General features: G+C 34.5%; 1 protein-coding gene across 1 annotated transcript; it reads left to right on the top strand.

Annotated features, from left to right (window-relative positions):
* The first annotated feature begins 1,312 nt into the window (after positions 1-1,312).
* On the top strand, positions 1,313-22,771 carry LOC107742112 (protein FAM177A1). The gene is made up of 6 exons (XM_016554992.1): positions 1,313-1,381; positions 5,744-5,926; positions 6,101-6,167; positions 7,450-7,547; positions 7,637-7,693; positions 22,685-22,771. The coding sequence occupies exons 1-6, from the start codon at positions 1,313-1,315 to the stop codon at positions 22,769-22,771; spliced, it is 561 nt and encodes a 186-aa protein (XP_016410478.1).
* Positions 22,772-24,222: the final 1,451 nt, after the last annotated feature.

Raw genomic sequence — 24,222 nt, 5'->3', positions numbered from 1 at the left:
TTAGCCCATTGGCTGAGACTGATTTTAACTACATGGATAGGTCCCATCATTTTGAGTTAAATGTGTTCAAAAGTCTGTAACTTTATGGAATGTCACTTCCAAACACCTGTTTTCTGCAATTAAGCACACTTTTTTTGGGGTGTTATTCGATAACATTTAGTTTTTATGTGTACCACTGTTCAGAACTGGGCTAGCTAACCATGTGCTGATTAGCATCTTTGAGCTAGGTTCAAAAGCATCTAAAATTGTCACTACTGAAACAGTCCCGACCGAAACATTTGGTGAAGTTTCGGTTGTGACATCGTTTTTTTTTTTTGAGTGTTATTCCATAAAATTGAGTTTTTATGTGCATACAACTGTGCTAGGTAAGCATGTGCTGATTAGCATCTTTGAGCTGGGCCAAAAAGCATCTAAAATTGTCACTACCGTAACAGTCACGACCGAAACGGTAGTGACAAAAGGGAACACATAATTCTTTATTTGGGGGAAATAAACAAATTTTTACTACGTTTCAGTTAGTATGCGAGTTAAAATTCTGTAATGAGATGTGGTTGCTACCAAGACATTACTGTCACAACCGAAAATGTGCAGTCACAACCAAAACATGGTATGTTTTGTCTAAAATCAAGAATACTGAATTATCGACTAAGATGTTATGATAGTTTTTTGTTCAGTGTTTATTCAAACTAATGAATCCTTAACTTTGAAATCCGTATGATCAACTTTTTGCCTTTTACAAAGAAAAATTGGATTCAAAATGCAACAAATCTCATAAATTACACTTGAAATGTTGTTAAAATTGTAATTGTTATTGATGTATCTCTGAAAACTTTTTAATAAAAAAGCAAAGTCTTAATAGGTCAATGTAACCCTTCTTATTAAATTATATATTACTGTGTTTTGGTAGTGACAAATTTGGGGAGAGGACAAATATTCCAAAACTTTCTGAAAATTCAGTATGAGACTTAACTGCACAATTAGAAATGTGTGCCTTGGATATTATACAGTTTGTATACATACGGAATGTATGGAAAAAGACATTTTTTTCAAGATGTTTCCAACTCTGACTTTGCACTAATTCTGTAGAATGGCCCAGACACACACGGTAGAAATAAATAAGGCAAATTGTTGTAAGCAAAAATTAATTACACCCCAGAACGTTAGGTGGCGCAAATATAGTAATTTCCCGTTGGCTCCGCCTGGAGGCTGCTGCTGCTGCTGCTGATGCTGGGCGGTGGCATGAACAAATGTCTCCGCCTGGACTTTGGGTTGATGCTGGTGAACTGGACAGCGGAGTTTGTACACAATAGCGATGGCAGAAATACCCCTTTATCTATCCAGCGTCAGTATAACTGTCACACATGATATGGACTCTGACAAGGTAAATTATATATTTGACTTAATTTAAATCATGCGTAACATTACACGTCTGAATAACTCGGATATATGTTTACATTTATTTTGAAAACCCAATAAATTATAATGAAAGTTTGCACAGTTTTATTGTGCTGTTATCACTTTGGATTTAATTTAAGCATTCACATTGTGCCAGGAATTAAACAATGGTCATCTCTAACATAATAACGCTATACTAAACGTCTTAGTTTTTAATATACGAATTGTTTGTTACATATTTACAACCTAAACCGGTCAGATTATAGCTAAAGGTCCAGTTTCACCAAAAGTTACTATATTACATTTTTTTTAATTGTTTTGGCGCAATTTTCACAAGCAATTGGTACATTTTCAAAACTCTTAGTACTAATGTCACAACAGATCATCAAAAGTGCACTTTTTTCAAACGTAGCATATTTTCAATTGTGTTGGTACTGTACACAATCACAAAATATCCTTTTCACTACACAAAATAAGTGTTTAATCTATATAAATGTTTCATTCACAGCAACTGCCTTTAATAAAACTATTACTATCAAACTTTTCATTTGCATGACTTCTCATTCAGTTTAATACATTTGTCTATTATTGATCTAACTCATCTTAATGGTTAATCAGTGAATCATTTGGTGCATCTATATATAAATTCAATAGATATATAGTTTATATAGAATGTGATTGCATTTTCGGAATAACCTTTGCAATGAATTATTTTTACACTAAAAGTGATTTATCTAAGATGATAACCACTATTTTGTAAGGGTGTATGTGTGTGGTTCAGTTAAACCCTATTGTATGGGGACAAAATTTCCCCACAAAGATGGCAATATCTGAAATCATTGTCCTTTTTTGGGTCCAATGAGAAAAAAAATTATTTTCGTAAGGGTATTTAGGAGTAGGGTTAGTGTAGGGGGAGACGGTATAAAACCCATTACTCCTATGTCACCATAATGATAGGAAAACCTGTGTGTGTGTGTGTGTGTGTGTGTACCTACTTACTGTAAACATATTCTGGGGACAAATTGGTTCCCAGAAGTAAGCAAAACTTGACAAAATCACCTAAAATCTTCATTTGAGGATGTCCTCATTTGTAAAACCGTGTGTTTTGCTATTTGTGAACATACAGCAGGACACAAGGGAGAGGAACTGATCAGAGATTGATCAGAGATGTGTCAGAAGAAGGGAGACAGATGCAGGGCTCGCAAAATTTCAAAATCCCTGGTAGCCATTCGGGCAGGTACTCTTCAGACTTTGGTAGCCCGAAAATTAATTTAACTAGCCCAAATAAAAAATACCTTTTTTTAAATATAGAAAATCAGAAATAAATTTAAGGCAATTTATGACCCATTTTAAGAGCTGCACAAGTAAAATGAACACAGTATGAGTGGGGTTGGACAATGTCTGTGGTAACATACAGTATTGAGCCATAAAATTACATGATTTACAGTTCAGATACAGGTTTTCACAAAAACAAAACTCTTATAGCATTTCAGCCTTCAGACCATTTTTTATGAAAAGGGATAAATCAAGCATATATATTATTATGTCAATAATTTCTCATTTACAACTCTATGTGTTTGCTGCGTAAAACATGGGTTGATATTTGCATTGATCGGACCATAAACGGCAAGAAAGGCTGATTGGAAATGCAAATTCATTCTCTGCCACGAGGTGGCGTTTTGGGAGCACTGAAATATTGCGGTTTCCCCGGTAACGGCTGCACACAAAGCAGCTCGGCGCTCATAAACGCTGCTTTATCAGGAATTATAGATCAAATGAAATTAAAATGCCAATGACACGTTTCTGAGGACAGCAGTGGCGTAACTTAGTAATGACGGGCCCCAGTGCAGGCTATTATGACGGGCCCCCTGGTGCACGGTTATGAAGCACATACAAACACACAGCGCTCGTGTCTAGAAGGGAACCCATATATGCAAATTTGTAACAAAAAATGCTCCAAACGTTTTTCTAAATTAACTTTATTAAAAATGAAACGCAATATAATCACTTTAACATTAGGCTACATACACTCTCGAGGAGACCCCACATAAATGACAAAAAAAAAAAAGAATTTGCGCTGCTTGCGAGGGTGTTTCTATACAACGGCTGAGGGAGTGACGGCAAATTTGACGTTAATCTAAATATTTGTCTCCTTTTTTGGAAAGTCGTAGAAATGACAAATAACAAATAAACCAAGACTATTCATTCTGTGTTATATTTTTATTTACGGGTGGAGCGTGCGCTGCGGGGCCCCCCCGCGGCACGGGCCCCAGTGCGGCTGCACTGCCTGCACTGTCTGTAGTTACGCCACTGGAGGACAGTCTGTTGCCTTCAGATACATTCAAATAAAAACCGCGTTTTGACTTGAAATGTGCAGCTTGTATTTCTTCAATGACATCATTGCCTTTTGAAGTTTAATCCAGCTGTATCACAACTCTTGTCTTTCCGTCCCCAACTGTCTGTAAGACCTCTTGAAATTATAAATAAGAAATTTCTTATACCATATAACGTATTTAAAACTTTTTATGACCTGAGATGGCATCAAATACAGCATTTTACATTACATTATGCCATGTGATAATGTATATTGAAGCATTACCATGGTAAAGACTGCACATTACTATAACTCACCCTTCATCTGAAAAATTCAGCTATAGATTCAGATATGGCACAGTGAGGACATTTAGGGGAGCGCGGGGCACAAAGTTACGCGGGGTTAGTTGTAACACACATGGTTTGAATATTTCCACACATGCTAGCATAACAAAATTTACAGTATTAGTTACCATATCAACATTATATAGAAAAAAAAGTGTGCCAAAATTCAAAAAATCTTTTGAAGATATCAATGAACATTTATTTTACCACAGTAAAATTAAAATTCTGGCTTAAGTCAATTTTTATTCTCTGTTTTTAATAATCATTTAAAATGAGACAAATTCCAGTTGCGCAGATGGGGTATGTTGTAACACTGCGTTACAATGTGCTATTCTATGACATTAGCGATGTAATTTACACTATTTACTTTAATGAATTTTAATGAGAAACAGGTGATTAAAGACCTACAGTCAATGTTTAATGTTTAGAAATTATTATTTCAAGACATGTAAAGCATTTTAGCTCGTGTATATGGGCCGTCCCAAGCATGATTGCAATGTGTTCATTGTCAAACTCCAAAATCTGATATTTTTCATTCTTAAAAAACGCCATTATTTTATTTGAAAAAAAATATTATTTTATTTTATTAACAAAATATTTTGGTTTGTCTTGTATATTTTTTTCATTCGATCAGATAACATTTTAAGCTGTTATATGGTCATGTTACAACGTGCCCCTCAGATGTTACAATGTATCCCACCTATGGGGCATGTTGTCACATTTCACTTCCATTTTTTTGAGGGTAAATAAAGAAAAACGTACACTGTAATCATGAAACAAAGCAACATATTTGTACTAGACAAGTGTAAAATTACTGTGGATAAAAAAATTATATTCTGAACCCCATGTGGATTTACACAAACTGAGAAAGTCAAAAAGTGTTATTTTGTAATCCTCTTCCATACTGCATTGAAAGTAAACTCTGTTCTAGCACAAACCCTTATGACCATGTTATACCTTCATCACACCTTTTGATAACACACTGGATAAATACTTTTACAAACATTATTGATTTTATGTGAGATATGCAAGTTAGGTAATGTAAGTGTATTTTCTAACATGACAGTTATTGCCTGTATTACTCTAATTATTTCAGCAACAAAGGTGATTTGAAAAATGAATCTGGCATTGTTTGCTCTTGAATTAACTGTTTGCTGAATTGAAAGATCATACTGTTGTGTTTTGGTGATTAATTCAAATGTTCTCAATACATATCACAATGATCTTGTTTTGAAACAATGATTATGTGGAATGAAAATATGCGCAACTACAATGAAATCATGAGATCAGGTTTTGAAATAATGACTAGTCGTGTTAAAAGTGTGATCAGTTGAAAGTTTTGTACTAAGAGTTTTGAAAATGTACACCTTGTGAAAATAGTACGAAACCAATTTTTTTTTTAAACTGCACTACAGGGGAAAGATAACGTGGTAATAGACATTAAATAAAGAATTGAAAATGGCAGAATGGTTTGAAGCAATACCGATTTTTTTAAAGCAGACCCATATACATTTATTTTGATTTCAGACGCAATCCTTACTGTGGTATTGTGGAAAACAACTATTGTTCATTTGTTTTTGTTTTTTTAAGGGCACTAGGCCAGTTTTCTTCCCTCATTCCAGTTTAAAAGCCAATCATATTGTGCATAACCAACTTATTTGTAATATATCTGCTGTGTGCCTGTGGACAGCTCTCTGGAAAAGAGAAGGAATATGAGTGTGTGGAGCTTGGTGATCTGGACAGAAAAGAGAAGACCCCACGCCGCATTATTCATTTCTCCAGCGGGGAGACCATGGAAGAATACAGCACAGATGAGGAGGAGGAAGACAAAACACAGAACTCAAAGAAAGACCTTCTGTCCTCCATAGACACAGTATGTGTGTTTGAACAAATGCCCTGAAGGATCCTTCAGTTCACCCATTCTGACATCATTTACTCACCATCATGTCATTCCAAACCTGTAATGTAGGTTTTTTTCTATACAACGAAAAACAATCAGAATAAGAGTTGAATAGAACTTTTATTTTTTTCTCTTTTTTTAAAAAAGTCCAAGCTGGCTTGGGGCCCATATGTCTGGTTTCAGATGTGGAGAGCAGCTACATCCACTATATCCGGTAAGTCTGATTCAAAACCGAAAACTGGATCTTTAAACTAATATGACAAACTGAACTATGGCATTTGAGTCATTTTGTAAAGTGTTCCAGATTAAAAAGGTATATGCTGAAGTATTTTGTTTGCACGTTAAAGCCAATATCTATCACGTTTGCCTTCTTTGCTGATATATTTTGTTACAGAATTTGTTGCACAAAAAGTTGTAAATTAAACAAATACATGTACATAACTACAAGATGTTACAAATCCTTATTTCTGAGCAAGCATACTTTATAAAAAAGTGCATAACCAACCATATCAGGGTAAAAAAAAAAAAACTTTTAGATTTTGTTTCCAAATACATTTGAGTGTCAGTTTTAAATTGTGCAAACATTTGCATTTTTTTCAAACCTTCCACACTGACTGAATCAAATCATTTCTTTTTGAACCCTGCCTTATACACAGAGCCATTGTCATGTTAGAATAGAAAAGGGTCCCGTCCAAACTGTTGCCATAGAGTTAGAAGCACACAATTCCCTAGAATATCATTATATGCTTAAACTTTAAGATTTGTAGTCACGGAAATTACTAAAGTAGTCAAATCTGCCTATGGAATGTCCCCATTTAGATAGCTAAGTAAACGTGTGTGTGTGTGTGTGCGTGCGTGCGTGCGTGCGTGCGTGTGTGTATTCTTTCTTTTTTTTTTATTTAGTACATTTATATCACTATACAAATACATTATACCATACAAAAATAATTCGATTTTATTTTTAATCACCTATCCACAATATTTTATCCCCACCTTAACATCACTCCAGCGTCTTAGCTTTTCTTTTTGGAGAAAACTGTTAAAAATCATATTCTGTGCACAGGCATAGTGACAGAAATGTGCATAATCATGCCTTGGGATTATTATAATTTTTTTTTTTTTCATATTTATGTTTGTGTCTGTGCAATTAGCAGTAAAATCCTCCTCAGGCCATTGTGGATGATGTTAAACGATTATGACATGTCAGTTTTGATGTTTTATTCAAATATGCAAAACAGCATTTTCATTTTAAATATATGATTATTTTTCTGTTCTATCTAGTTCAAGCACCACATCATGATATTGTCTTTAATCATTTGAAATCCTGTGACTCCACAGAGATTCACTAAGCACCTTAAAAAGCCAGAATTAAAAAAAAAAAAAGTACTGTATTGATGAATACATACACAAACATCCATCTGCTTATTATGCAACTTATAAATATTCCCATTCAAAATCTCGTAACTATGTCAAATTCTGCCTGTCCCATCTTTCAGCTTGTGACTACCTCGGTGAGCGAATGGCATCGCTTTTTGGCATCACCTCAGCTAAATACCAGTATGCCATAGATGAATACAGCCGGTCAAAGAGGGAGGTACGGCAGTCCTTTATATCAGTATAATCGGAATATCTAAGAATCAGAATTGTCATATTATAATGTTTTTGTTGTTTGTTTTTTCACAGAAGGAAGAGAGAGGTGAAGATACACGGCTCAAAAAGCCAGAATTAAAAAAAAAAAAAGTACTGTATTGATGAATACATACACAAACATCATCAAGAATTAAAGCAAAAATGTATAAGTGCTTATTATGCAACTTATAAATATTCCCATTCAAAATCTCATAACTATTTTTTTTTTATGTTTTTTTTTTTTTACCATTTTGTGTTTAACATTAATAAAATACTACAGTATTATATCGTATGTGACTTAAAAGTTTTAGTGTTTAGTAGTGTTATTTTAGTATTACTGAGATACTATGGGCCCAATTTACTAAACAGGGTAAATTAGTGGGAGAGCCAATCATAAAAAAATGAAAGTGGAAAGTTCTGCAGGTGATCGACTGATGAGTTTTTAATATTATATTTTATTTCAGTTTATATTTATTTCAAGTAACAAAAATGTTGGTTTAGTTAACTATAAGAATATTTTAAGTACATTTAAATCACTATACTTTTGTGTTATACTACACTGGAATTACATTACAGAAAACTAGTTAAGCTGCTGAGAGAGTGACTCTGACATCTTTTTCTTGATTTTTTCCTTTTTTGGGGCTGTCATGGAAATGCAATTGTGGGTTTTTTGTTTTTTTTGCTACTGAAGCAGTGGGAACATTACAAAACATTATTTGCAATGGTCTCCCTTTCATACAGTAGTTTCCCTTACTAGTTTCCTTTTGAGCTGTTTTTCTGACTTTTTATACGTTTATAAATATTATATTTTATTATAACAGCTTCCCCAACCTTGAAAATCACTAAGTGCTTGAAATTGCTGGGAAAGTGCTTGAATTTCACTCTTCACGCTCTCTGAAGCCTGTCGGTTGGATGGGTTTGTATGTGTTATGTGGGCGGAGCTGTGCTCTCTCACTAATACATACGGTTTTGTCTTAGGCAACAAAGGTCTCAATGTCTGTGTGGTACTGAAGGCCAGTTGAGCATGTCCTCAGCGTAACCCTGCTCATCTGAGTAAGTCTGCTTTCAATCAGACAGCATTCATTATGACATGATCCAAATTAGCGGAACTTTATCAGGTTCATTTACAGTATATTGAGGCACATGAGGCATGTAATTTAGCAATAAAATGGCTAATAATGAAGGGACGATTTTTAATACATTTTTCTATTTTTATTTGGTCCCACAACCTTTATTTATGAAATGTAAATCTCTTGTTGTCTCATGCTATATTACCACAAAATCTTGGATTCAGTCTTTTTTCTTTTTTTTCAATAAGCACAAGTTTTGTATTTCTTTTTGGAACTGACTGGGCTGTTTTTGAGTGAAATATATATTATTTGTGGATAATTTTGTCAACATTCAGTCAAAAACTGTGCTAAACTAAAGAAAACAATTTTATAAAGAGCTGAATCCAATATTTGGTAATACTATGGAATAACAAGAAATATATATATATATATATATTTTTTTTTTTTTTTTTTTTTTGGAGGCCTGTAATTTTTCTTAGTTAAGTACAGAGGATAAATTCTGAATTTGGGTTACCAGACTTGGCCTTCATGTCACTTAACTTCATTACATCCTGTGAAGTCTAAAATGTATCCTGTTATTTTATGACTATTTTATGATTTTAATTGAAAATCATCCCATTCAAGCCTCCTTCAACATTACAGCTCCCACCAAATGTTGCAATTTGTTGTTGAAATGTATCAATTGCAAAAGGAAAATAGTGTGAATTATGAGTTCCCTCTCGAGCTTTCACGAGACATCACGGAGATATTTCTCCACCCCTTTAATAAGGTAAAAAAATATATATTGGCCTTTATAAAGGTAAATGACATCCTGTGGTAAATATTAAAAACATGCAGATTTAAGTATGTAAAAGCTGACAGAAAACTGATGAAAATATTGCTTCAGAATAAATTGTTTACACCACCAAAAATCTCGGTGATGCGACCGAGGGAATATTTTTGTGGGAGTATTTTGTATGGGATATTGTCTGCTGATATGAAAAGTTCACTGTATATCGTAATAACAAATATAATTTTTGACAGCGATGATATTTTGTTTTATTTTTACATTTAAACGCGTTAAATATTACATATACGTATGTAATATAATGTGTATTTCCATCACAGGCTTGGTCTTAAATTTCACATAAGGTGGTATTAAAAAGGTCTTAAAAAGTCTTAAATTTAACTTGTTCATATCTGTAGACACCCTGTCTCATCCTAAAAAACAATTCAAGCCGGTTTCCTCCAATGGTGCAGTTTGTTGTTTCAATGCAAATAAAAAGAACAACTGTGTGAATTATGAGTTCTACTAACAACCTAAAAATAGGTCGTTTTTCTTACCTGAAACTGAAAATCATCCCAAAGATTTAGGCTGATTTCCACTTCAAATTCAAATGTTGCAGTTTGATGTTTTAATACAAAAAACAAACAAACAGTGTTAATCATGAGTTCTATTAACAACCTACAATTGGTTCTTCTTCCTAGTTTATCTTACCTGAAATTGGAAATCATGCGAGCCGATTTCAGCCTTTATTCAAATGTTGCAGTTTGTTGATTCAATAATAATAATAAAAAAACAATAGTGTTAATTAGTACTAACAACCCAAAATTGGTTCTTCTTCCTACCTTAAAAATGAAAATCATCCCAAGAAATATTCAAGCCGATTTCCTCCAGTGTTGCAGTTTGTTGTCCAATACAAAAAATAACAATAGTGTTAAGTATAAGTTCTGTTAACAACCTAAAAATAGGTTGTTTTTCTTACCTGAAATATAAAATCATCCCAAAGATTCAGGCTGGTTTCCACCTTCATTCAAATGTTGCAGTTTGATGTTTCAATACAAATATAAAGAACAATAGAGTTAATTAGTGTTCTATTAACAACCTAAAATTGGTATTTCTTCCCACCTTAAAACTGAAAATCATCCCAAGATCGATTCAAGCCGGTTTCCTCCAATGGTGCGGTTTGTTGTTTCAATACAAATAAAATGAACAACTGTGTTAATTATGAGTTCCGTTAACAACCTAAAAATAGGTCGTTTTTCTTACCTGAAATGGAAAATTATCCCATGAAAGATTCAGAACAGTTTCCTCCAATGGTGCAGTTTGTACAAATAAAAAGAACAACTGTGTTAATTATGAGTTCTACTAACAATCAAAAAATAGGTAGTTTTTCTTACCTGAAATTGAAAATCATCCCATGAAAGATTCAGGCCGATTTCCAGCCTCCACATTCTTGCAAAGGTCACGTGTATAATATTGTTAATTTTGAATCATATTAAAGTGTACAACCTACAAACATTTCAAAATCAGCATTGCTGGTTTTATTAAGTCTACAACATACAACAGTTTCTAACATTAAAAAAATTAAAGTGCATTTTCACAATATCTCACCTTGTTGGCACAAACATTCATATCTTATATGTAAGATGTGGATTTTCCTCATGATGTGTCTGTGGCTACAAGACATATGGAGTGGGCCAAAAACCTGCACTTTTCAACAAACTGAGAAAAGACGATCATGATATAATCGAAAATGCAATGTTTTCAAGAGACAACAGAGGGCGGCAGAAAGCGCCAATTTGTTGTCATGACAACCAGATTCTTTTCAGCTGTTTGGCTGAAAGACGTTCTACAATGAGAGTATTAGGAAATAAACTTGAAATGGCAAAGAAACCGATTTCTTTTTCTGCTAACGATACCAGATACGACAGTAGACACTGAGGATATTTAATGGGGCAAATATATATTTCTGTTTAAATATGTTCCTCAAAAGAGCCAGCAGATGGCAATGTTAACCGTGTGGTGTCAGAAAGAGCCATAAATCTTAGTACAGGCAGATAGCACTGTCCCAGATGTACACATGCTTTTCTTTTTACAAATGTCCACTGGACATCTTAGCAAAACATTAAACTTTTAATGAAACGTGATCATTTTAAATCATTTTATTTAAATTATTATATAATTTAGCAATTCAAATGTCATTCTTTCTCATACAAACCTAGCATGCCTTTAAAAGACTAGAAATATAGCACACAAGTTTTATGAAATACCTTAATGATGACCTTTATGGTCATTTTGGAGCTCAGCGGAGCTACATATCCTTTAACTTTCATTTAATGAGAAAGCATAACCAGTACAAAAAAAGCAATAGTCATAAGGTTTTGGAATGACATGATGCATAATAAATGATAACTATTTTTATTTTGGGGTAAAATATTTCTTTCTTTCTTTCTTTTAAGATATGATAATTGAGAGCGATGGAGAAGAAATGTGATTGAGACACATGCACCTGACAAAAAAATGAGATAGTAGGGCTATAGCTTAAAACACACACACAAATTAAGAACAATATTAATTGTGTTTAACATTCTTTTTTTAAAGGCAAGCCATAACTTCAAACATTCATTCACAGAAAGCTATGCATTTTGCAGGTTTACTTTAATATTAAAGGGGGGGGATCAAATTTGCTGAAAATTTATTCACCCAGGCCATCTTAAGAAACTTGTAAGAAACAAATCCATCAATAAGGTATTTTAACTTTTTTAAACCATTACTTCTGGCCAAAATACCAGTTCATAATCCAAAATAACGCTTCCTACTGTGAAAAGGTCCATTTCCCATTATCTTTTAACATTAAAACTTCACTAACATTTTTGTTTACAACTGTTTTGGACTGTTTTCACTTGTAAACACTGCTTGATATGTGCATATTTCTCTCCTGATTCAGACAAGATGACTTTTTCACTGGAGAAAGCAATATTATGGATAGAGTATTTTAGCTGGAAGCAATGGTTTAAAGTTGAAAACATCTTAATGATGAATTTGTCTATTATAAACATGCAGCTTTTCACTAGATGTTAACTGTTGGACTGGACTGGAGTGGTGTGGATTACCATAATGTTTTTATCAGCTGTTTGGACTCTCATTCTGACGGCACCCATTCACTGCAGAGGATCCTTCTGTGATTGAATAAGTATGTCCACATGTATTTATTAAACAACTCAGGTAGAACATGTAAAAGTATCTATTCAACATGGGTGCAAAGACGTGTGTGTAATTATGGTCCCAATAATACAATAGTTTATTTTTCAAACCTGCTGTTAAGATCATATTCCTGCTTCTGTTGCAGATCTGATTAGTGACTGTTTTGTGTCGACCTCTAGTTAGTTACACACAGTAGCCTATAAGTAGTTTGCACAAATCAGTTTAAATGTGCTCAAGTACACTGTCATGGTTTATAATCATTGGGAAAAACCCAAATTACACAAATCTCTTAATGATAGTATTTAGCGACACTTGATGGCGGTGTTTATCTGGGCTAACAGCTATTGTGAAACTGTATTTTGTTACAGTGGGAAAACAATACTTTTATCTACCATGCTCGCCCGTCTCTTTTTGTGCTTCAAATGTTTAAACATGGCTTGTAGTTTTACTTGTGGTTTACTTCATTATACATACATGTATTCAGTGCCCTGAATGCATCAAACCACAGCTAGTGACTTCCAAAAATAGGTCACACCGCATCCCTCATCCTCTGTGATTGTACCCTTCACAAAGATTTGTTTCTAAACTAGCGGGGGGGATTCTGTGTTATTTGGTACATCCGTCTAGACTCTGCACACATCAGAGATTGTTCACCTTTTCCGCCGTGGCTTTGCGTCAGACAGCTGCAGAAAAGTGGGTGAGTCTGGGCTTTTTTTTTAACGAGGAAAAAATAGACATGAATGTACTCTGCAGAGACTCCCAGGCTGAAAATAGTTCTGCACAGCCATTAGCCCTTCTTGCATTATTAGGGACTTGAAGTAACCCCTGAGATTTCAAGTTATTTTTCCAATAGTTAAATGACACAATCACATTGTCTGATGCTGCTTAGTGGTCACATTACATGCACGTAAACAGATAAATATAAATTTTTAAAAAGTGTTTTATGTTTATTGGGTTCGCTCTTTTAGGGTGACCATAGGCCCTGTTTTTCCTGTAGTTGACTTTTGGTCAAAATTTTGACCAATAGCATGCAGGCATTGCATAATTGACCAACCGTGGCATGTAAGTAAGTAAGTAAGTAAGTAAAGTTTATTTATATAGCACATTTATCTCAGCAAAGCTGACCAAAGTGCTGACAAAATCAAAGGGTTAAAACATAAAACAAGCAATACAAACGATAAAACAATAAAACATAGATAAAATCCAATTAGGATGCTTGGGAGTAAAGATATGTTTTCAACATCGTTTTAAAAGTTGTAATAGAAGGTGCAAGGCAGATGTCCAGTGGCAGTTGATTCCAAAGACGGGGGCGGCAACTGAAAAAGCCCTATCACCCTTTGTTTTTAAACGTGAACGAGGGACAGCTTAGAAAGCTCTGTCAGAAGATCTTAAAGATCTGGAGGATGAAAGAGGAGTAAGAAGATCTGTGAGATAAGATGGGGCTTGACCATTAAGAGCTTTAAAAACAAACAACAAAATGAAACGTTATGCCTCCTAATAATATCTCCCAATGGTCGCATATATAAATAAATAAAAGAATTGGACCTAAAATGGATCCTTGAGGCACTCCACAGATAATAGAAGCAACAGATGAAGAGAACTTACCTAACTCAACAGAAAGAGACCTGTCTCTAAGATATGAATTGAACCATTGCAAAGCAGTACCCCTGATACAAAACACATGCTTTAACCGCCAAAGAAGAATATTATAATCAACTGTATCGAAGGCGGCTGTAAGGTCGAGAAGCAACAGAACTATATGTTTAGCCACCATCAACTGCAAGTAAAATGTCATTGAACACTTTGAGCAAAGCAGACTCAATACTATGATGGGCAGAGAAAGCAGGTTGGAGAGGTTCTGTTAAGGGTTGTTAAGAGGTTCTACCCCAAACCCAACAATAACCCAACCATCAAACTTAATGCTTAATGCTAAGCTAGATGCTAAACAGTTAACCAACAAGAAATATTTAATTTCACAATCTATGCTTGCATAATAAACTGACTGTGTGCTGAACACAAAATTTTTGATATGACATCATTTTGGAGTGAGCTATATTTGAAGCCTGCAACAACAAAAAAAGCTATTTTGTAAGAGAAGTTGCAGATAATTTTATATGTATGATTCATTTTATTGCACTTCACATTCATTTCTGTCCAAAGTTGCCATCTTAAAAAAAAAAAGAAAAAAACAGCTAGCTTTTTGTAACTTTGGAATACATTAATTTCTACATATACTAATGCAATTTTTAAATGTAAAGTACTATAAATTAACATTAATGTATGATGAACAAGTAAGTCAGTAAGTAAAGTGAGAATATTTTGTAATTAAAATGTACCCAGAATAATAAATGCTGTAAAAATGGTTGTTAAAGGGGTCATATGATGCTTTTTTTAAAGATCATTATTTTGGGGCGTGGCAGAGTCTTTGGTTTTGAGACTTTAGTCTTTGCAACTTCAGGGATCTTATCTATGCACAATCAGCTTGTAACACTCCAAAGAGAAAGGAAAACTTGAAATCGCATCATATGACCCCTTTAATGTTTTCAGATTCTGAAGTTCTGTTCATATTCCAGGCCTTCACCACCCCTTCAAATCATGCATGTCTTTATGAAGGCCATTATTCCGATTACTAAAGGATTATTTGGTTACATTTAAATGTATAACTATCATTAGCTCATGTTACGTAATGCATTAAATAATTAATTGAACTTAATTGTAAAGTGTAATCTGTCATTTTAGCTATATGGGATTTACTTTGTTGCACATGAGGATATATAATGCAGCGTAAGCAAACGATGACAGTTTGTAAGCAACTGAAAATGAATCTGCCAAATTCCAAACAGGAGAAACCACAAAAACTGGTTTTAACAAAAGACAACTTTGCTAGTCCGAAAATGCAGCTGACTTCCAAATACAGCACGACTGGCCTGCACAGATACGCTCTGACGGGGATTTCCACCACCCATCCTCTTTCCTGCTGCTTTGCCCAAAAACCCAGATCTCTTCTTTCAGCACACCAGAGCCACAGACTTTTCCCAGTCATTCGTAACATTACTGCAAATGGCAATACTGTTAAAACCAGATCAGGTCAAATTCTACAATTTCATCATTACTAGACTTTACTGCATTGCCAGACTTTTTAAAATTTCTACATTTACAAACATGCACAGTCATTTCTACATTCATCTCTTAGGAAAATGCAGAATCAAGGCATATGAGATACAAGAAACTAGACTAATATTATTTAATATTACTGAATCAATCTATCTACATCTATCTATCTGTTGATTTATCTGTCTATCTATATGTGACCCTGGACCACAAAACCAGTCATAAGTCGCTGCGTTATATTTGTAGCATTAGCCAAAAAACATTGTATGGGCCAAAATTATCGATTTTTCTTTTATGCCAAAAATCATTAGGATATTAAGTAACGATCATGTTCCATGAAGATATTTTGTAAATTTCTTACCGAAAATATATCAAAACTTAATTTTTAATTAGTAATATGCATTGCTAAGAACTTCATTTGGACAACTTTAAAGGCGATTTTCTCCATAGTTTGATTTTTTTGCACCCTCAGATTCCAGATTTTCAAATAGTTGTATCTCAGCCAAATATTGTCCTATCCTAACAAATCATACATCAATGGAAAGCTTATTTATATGATGTATAAATACAAAATTGACCCTTATGACTGGTTTTGTGGTCCAGGGTCACATATATAGTTTTGCTTGCAAGGGTATTAAAACCACCAAGCCACTTGTATCATGCTGTGAGAAGAGAGTACTGCAGATAAAACGCTGTTTCTCCCTGAGCTCTGGAAAGTCCCCACCAGGCGCTGCCTGCTCTACGAACACAGAGCGAGAACCTCAAAGGCAAGAAGGTCACATATGCCCTCACGGTAAGGGTGTAAACCTCAAAGCTTGAGTGAGTAGGCAAGCCAAAAGAAAAAAAAATGGAATCGGTCCTTCTTTTGATAATGAACACATATTGGGGAGATTTTTGGTATTTTTCAGTTGGGCTAACCATGAAATATTTCAGTCCTGTATTTATGTTTGTGGTATAGGCATCATGCGCAATCATGTGCATGCCAGAGTACAACAGAGTTTTTCTGTCAATATGGGGTGCTGTGTGTACATTAATGAGGAAAAAAAATTAACTTAAATGATTTTAGCAAATGGCTGCAATATAACAAAGAGTGAAAAATTTAAGGGGGTCTGAATACTTTCCGTACCCACTGTATGTGTAGCCCTCATCAAGGCACTTTTGGTTGGATAACGACCTGATTCATAATTTGGAATCACACAGGATTCATATCATTGCATGTGTAAATGGGTCTCCCACCTCACACTTTTGAACTATCTGAAGGAATTTTGAACAACAATAACAGCAAATAGAACATAATTGAGGATATAAGCAGTTTTTATCTTGGGTTCTTCTGTTACATAACTGTTGACTTCATGCATTCATCAAAACCTCTCTGTTTACTAAGTTGTGTTTAACAGTACAGACTGGTGTGGTCACTCCAGACATAAATGAGCTCATTCATAGAGGGCTGATAGTTGGGGAAATTCAGGGACATTTTGTCCAGCACTAAGCATAGTTCCAGCCCTTCATACCAGCATTTCCTCTTCCTGTCTAACCTTTTGCTTTCAAGAGCCCAGCACAGCATGCAAGCTTTATGAGAACAGGAAGACTTTGTTTTTGCTTTAATGTTTAAACTCAATGTTTAAAGGTGAAGTGTGTCATGTATTTGATGAACAAATTGTTCCCCTTGCCGCACCTTAGTATGCAGAAAAAATAAAAGTCAGTCATTTATGCAGTATAGATACTCTGTCTCTGTCACAGTATTGTGTTTGTTTGAGCATTCTGACCAGCCCAACACTGGTACATTTACTCAACCAATGGTGTGAGTTTGGGGTGGGGCTAACTGTTTGTACGGCCAATTACAGACAGGGGGTGTGTTTGAGTGATTATTATTGCAAATCTGTTTGGTTTTACTAAAGGTGTAGAAAATACATACTTTGCCTTTAGTTGAAGCCAGCTGGATCAAATCTTCTGTTTGTAGTAAAATGTATCAATGGCTATGTTTACATGTACACCAGTAGTCCAATTACCCTAATAATTAGAGGAAGGAATTACTGAGACATGAGCAGACTTGCAGTAAATGCTACCTATTATTTATATTATTCCCTAAGACATGAGGTTGTTTTACTGACATTTATACCGCAATATATTTGTTTATACCCCAACCAGACCAAATTCTTAGGTTAGTTAAATCAGCCTGTAATAGGCCACAAATACTAAATGTTCTTCACTTCTAGAGTTTTGGCCTTTCTTTCTTTCAAATTAGTCAGCAACACATTTAAAACACCTCAATTCAAATGTATCCAACCAGCAATAAAACCATGTAACGCAAAGCTGTAAATTTCTTGATCTTTGCGCAACAGGTATTTTACTATATGATTAGTTACTCTGAAGCTGCATTTTCTTTATAGGAAGTCATCCATTTCCAATGGAGAGTGGTACTGGATGATTTGAGGTTTGGGTGTGTTGAAATATTTGAAGTTTTACTAGATCATATGCAACCATCTGACTGCATGTTGTGTATTTTAATCAAAACTATAAGGGTGATGTGAGTTTTTTTTTTTTTTGGTTCTAAAATACTATTTTTTTTAACGCTATTTCTGTGAAATGGCCAGTTATGAATAATTATGTCTAAAATAATTGTTTATGTTGATTAGCCACACTATGTTTGGAAATAATATGTCAGAAATAGTAAAAAGGCATGTTAATAATTAGCATAAATCACACATTCTAGCTGCATCTAATGCCACAACGTCTAATTAGTACTACATTTGATTTGAAACTTACCTCGTGACTGTTAAAAAGCGAATAGTATGTAAGAAATTTGGATGTACTAAATGTTTCACAAGCTATGTTTCCATCCAAAGTTACGAATTAAACTTATGTGCAAAACTGAAATATCGCATAAAACATTGGCGAATAAAGCACCGTTTCCATCCAGTGAGTTGGAGAGAACAAAATCGTCACTTCCTGATTAATTTGCGCTAAATATCACAAAGAAAAATACAATTTGCTGCAGTAGGAGAAGGCACTGTATGTAATAATTTTTGTATACAATAAATTACAAGCTTCAGAGCACGCAGTCGAAACGCGGTCATGTTGTCTTATTTTCGGAGCCTGCTGTTTGGGAACGCATGTTAATTGTAACGAAGCACTTTGACGAGACTTTGGTCAAGCATTTTCGAATGACAAAACTAGCATTTCAGATGCTGTGCAATGAGTTTGGCCCATTGGCTGGTCCAGTTTTATGCTGTCCCATTGCAAAGTCGCATGTCTTTTTTGATGCGCATTAAGGAATTTATTCGGTAAAAGTGTTTCCATCATAGTTTATGCGCATTTTTTCTTACCGGATAAAAAAATTATCCAACTTAGATGAGCGCATACGTTTTTTTATGCTCATTTTCAGAATTTATGCGCATCTTGGTGTTTCCATCCAGCGTTTTTAATATCCTAAGATGTGCATAAAAATAGGTACTGTCATGTTGCGTCGCAACATCATCTCCCCTGGCCTCATGGGATAGTTAAGTGTCCAACAAATGCACACAAGGAATAGTTCACCCAAAAATGAAAAATGAATGCACAGTGAAAACTGACATGGAAGAGATGAAATTGTTGAAAAAAAGTCATAATTTTTATTTTCTTTCATAAAATGAAGGTTGAACCACTGATGTCACATGGACTAATGGACTATTTTATTGATGTTCTTACTACCTTTCTGGGCCTTAAATGTGTAATTTGTGCATTGCTCTCTATAGAAGGTCAGAAAGCTCTCGGATTTCATCACAAATATCTTAATTTGTGTTTCGAAGATGAACAAAGGTCCTACGGGTTTGGAACAGCATGAGAGTGAGTAATTACTGACAGAATTTTCATTTTGGGGTGAACTATACCTTTAAGAATCTCGCCAGAAGTAGTAGGTCATCCGGGTATGTTTCACCTACTGCTACTATGAATTCGGACTAACTACTCTTTTGCTGTACTGTTTTTCATATACTATATAATATGGAAGTAGGCATATTTGGACGCAGCGTCTGTATACATGCACTACCTTAATTGCAGTACTTCCTTAACTGCATCATAAGGGTACATGTAAAAATAGTCAGTTGTTTCATTCAGAGAATTCACCGTTTTTTGTTTGTTTTTTTTCAAGGAAACTTTATTGAAAAGAAGTCCGCTACCATTAAAAAAAGCAAAGAAAGGAACTCCCCTTATCTCTAATGTGGTAGCCTACATGTGTGCAACTGCTGACGCCACTGGATCGGTACCCTTAAAAAGAGCCCCTGGAGAGGCACGGTTCCTCTTACACATTGTCACATGAAGAACATAAAGAGATGCGAGTCTTGTTTCATGTCTTGGGGGAAAATATGCATATCCACATCAAAGATTTGTGGTAAATGCTTTTGCTACATTGCGCACTGCATCGACCAAAAGCCCCATTCCCATAACTCAAATACCCATTTTCACACATTTTGCAGAGCGTGCTGTAAGCGTTGGCTTTTTTGCTTTTTGATGTATGTTTTCGAGTCGGCCCTCTACAAAAACCATCAAAATACAGCCTTGCCATCAGTGTGAAGGTGTAACAGAAGTAGCAGATGTTGACACCAGTAGAAAAGCATTTGCCCGCTGAGGTTTGGTTCATGTTATATTATACGCCTTGGTCATAAAAAGCAAATAGATACATGCACGAGGGAATTCCCCTGAGCGGCTGAACAATTACAGATGTGTAAATCCCCACTCTATGTCCTAGGCCAATCTCCTCTCTTTGACAGGAGCACAATATCTTCGCACTGCTCTGGGAAGCAGCTGGCTACTCATCTGAAAGCAGCTTTGTACTTTCACCAAAGACAGTTAAACAAACTCATGATCAATTCGTAGGTCTGTATCAGCAATATTATTGTTTTTTTGCTGAAGCGCTCAGCGGGCTTGCATGCTTTCTGGGATACGCATTATCACGCACCTGGGCCAGACATGACAGGGAAAGTTCAGGGGATTTTAGAAAAGAGGAACTGTAACTATTTAAGGGAAGCTGGTGAAATATAAGAGAGTGAATGTTATTCAACACTCTATGTGCCCTTCACTACACTTCACAGACTTACTAACTACACCTTGCTGAAATGATTTGGTTACCTTGTTTAACTTTTATAATACATGTTTTGGTGTTGGTTTTGGCAGGATGAGTGGTAGATATTGCAATGTTATATTGAGAAGTGTGAAGTGTTTTTTTTTTTTTTTATAAAATATATATATATATTCCCCACTAAATTCCCTTTTTAAAATTCCCATATAACTCAAGAAGTGACCACACATTTATTTTTGGCACAATCCATGTATGGTCAACAAAATTCCAGCAGCATGCGGAGCTTCAATAATGACTTCATGTTGACTGTGTGAGGGGAATTTTGGGATATTCATGATTCACTCGCATTGACTTTACTAAGCGTTGCCATGTCACATACATAACATGTCAGGACACATGTCCACTCAGTAATGACTTTCAGTGAAAAGAACATGTTTCGTCATACTTGACTCCACCAATGCATAACAGCATTTGTCATATTTCATAGGTGCAATCAAGATCATGTAATAGAGCAAAGTCAGTTACAGTGCTTTGCATGGCAGAAACAAATCCCTTGAAAATCAAAAAGGAGGTTCAGTTTTCAAGCCTATATTCAACCGATTTCAAGCTAATGTGAGATCTGTAGACAACTAAATTTGCAGCAATGTTATATTGAGAAGTGTGAAGTGTTTTTTTTTTTTTTATAAAATAAACTACTAAATTAAATTATGTTGCAAACAAATCTTTAAATTAATTTCAAAGCTCAGTTGAGGTTGCTTGCTGTTTTTTTAATGAATAATGATGTACAGTAAATATGATTTGCAATGATTTGTGTCAAAATTGATTATTATATGAAATATTATAACAGTTAAAAGATACCTTTCCCATGTTTGCATTTGTTTATGTTGTTTATATTGTTGTAGAATATTATTATTAATTATTTATGTATACAGTATGTATAAGAACATGTTTCGTCATACTTGACTCCACCAATGCATAACAGCATTTGTCATATTTCATAGGTGCAATCAAGATCATGTAATAGAGCAAAGTCAGTTACAGTGCTTTGCATGGCAGAAACAAATCCCTTGAAAATCAAAAAGGAGGTTCAGTTTTCAAGCCTATATTCAACCGATTTCAAGCTAATGTGAGATCTGTAGACAACTAAATTTGCAGCACCTTAAGCCATAATCCCAATTCTGCAGAGTCCTCGCAAAACGTTTGCATTAAAACCAATTAAAAAAAACTATACAAACTTTGCATGTTTAAAGGAATAGTTCACCCAAAACTGAAAATTTGCTGAAAATGTATTCACTCTCAGGCCTTTCAAGAGTTTGTTTTTTTTCATCTGAATGGATCTGTTTCTTACAAACATGCAGCTTTTCTCTTCTCAAGATGACAACTGATAGACAGGAGTCATGTGGATTACTTGTGGATTATTGTGATGTTTTTATCAGCTGTTTGGACTCTCATTCTGACGGCACCCATTCACTGCAGAGGATCCATTGGTGAACAAGTGATGTAATGCGAAATTTCTCCAAATCTGTTTGATGAAGAAACAATCTACTGATCTACATCTTGTATGAGTACATTTTAAGCAAATCTTCCTTTTTGGGTGAGCTACTCTTTTAACACCAATTATAAATCTTAGTTTGTAGTCAATATTATGTGTACAAATCTCTTGCTGTAACAGAAGTGACTTCATTCACTCTTTTCATTACAGATTAATAAAATGGGAAGTGGTGACAGGGACTTTTCTTTCGGTGATTTCAGGTTGATTGTTAAAAATGTCATTGATCTTTGATTTATCTATTTTCACACACTCTCTATAGTCATTATTATAGTCATTAGTTTCCATTTATAGTGGCTTTATTTTGGACATGACCATTATGAGTGTTCTGGTATTTGCACGCTTCCAGATTCACACCATCGCAAAACTCGATCTGCGCTGGTACCTGTGGAAAGGCTGTGAGAGAGCAGGAAACATGACATACTCCCACAGTTGAACTCTCCGAAGCTGAATTGGGTCACAAGGGGATTTCAGTGTGGTAGCTGTTTTAGAAATGGCCCTGTTTCTCACCAGTTTATGCACTTCAAATACTTTTGGTACATTTCTTTTCTGCGTTTGTCTATGAGAAAAACACCACTCTATTACTGGGCTGAAGTAAATAAAAATACACATTTAATGCTTATTTTTTGCCTAATCTGCTTGCCTTAAAGCATTTCATTTCTCTGCATGAGCTATTCTTCTAAGAATCAAATACCAAAACCTAAAGGAAGTGAGTTGAGATAAGTTTGAACCATTTTCTCCGAAACAGAACATTCTTATAGATAAGATAAGAGAACATTCACATCCGTGTGGTCAGCACCTTCTGAAACTCCATGACCGGACAGCCAAACATGTACCTCAGAGGTTTGGGGTCAAGAACATTTCACCTCAGATTCATAAATATGTATTTAAGAGATAAAAGTTTGTTTTTATTAACTCTGAGGTAGTATTATCTTTGATAAGATTATTAAGGTCCAAAGGTCTATTCTGAGAATATGCACAGTGTGAAAAACAACCACAAATCATATATGTGTAATCAGTTTTTAAATCAGTTAATTAAACGTTCTAATCAGAGTTTAAAGAGGGTTTTTAGAGGTTAAAATGGCAATATTTATATGTTTTTGCAAAGCTTTTAGAGCACTGGGAAAACACTTCAGTTTAATTGCAATGAAATGAAACTGTGTTAGTTTAAATTTATATAAAATGCAATTAGTTGAGTGCTTTTTGATAGCAAGCACATTTTCTTTGTTTGTACGTTTTTAATAATTACTTATATTGTCTTTAAAATATAGTTAAATTCTGCTGCCAACTGTACTTACAAGCATTTATGGTAAACAAACAAACAAAAATAAATAAATAAATACATTTATGTCCATTTGTAATGATCAAGTTGCAATTTAGGGCATTTAAAATATATTAACTTCAAATAAAATATATAATTACACACTATAGTTAAATTATAATCAAGTAGGCCTACTTTTGGTGAACAAATGAAAATAAGTGCTATTGCATCATTAAAAAATTATTTAAACAATGATTTAAAATGTACTTTAAAGTAATACTTTTTAATTTGACATTTTCACAAAATGCTCTTTTTAAAAGTCTACTTAAGTGCGTTAAAAACATAGTCATGGAAGTAGCCTATAGGCTACTCTATTTAAGTACAAATAACCAGTGAAATGCAAACGCAGAATATGACGCAAACCTGCAATAATTAAATATGTTAAATAACACAAATGTATCTAATCCCATTTTATTATCCAATGTCTTCGCTGCTGACCTTTGATGATCCAGTTCAACCATACTAATAAGCAAAAATGACTTGAGATAAACTAACAATTGTGCTTCATTGTTTTTATTTATTGCTGAAGAGTGTTGAACCTTCTTCTCCTGCGTTCTGCTGTACAG

The sequence above is a fragment of the Sinocyclocheilus rhinocerous genome, unplaced genomic scaffold, assembly GCF_001515625.1.
Source record: "Sinocyclocheilus rhinocerous isolate Xijiao unplaced genomic scaffold, SAMN03320098_v1.1 scaffold16, whole genome shotgun sequence".
NCBI classification, from domain to species: domain Eukaryota; kingdom Metazoa; phylum Chordata; class Actinopteri; order Cypriniformes; family Cyprinidae; genus Sinocyclocheilus; species Sinocyclocheilus rhinocerous.
This window is presented reverse-complemented; position numbering and strand designations above follow the sequence as displayed.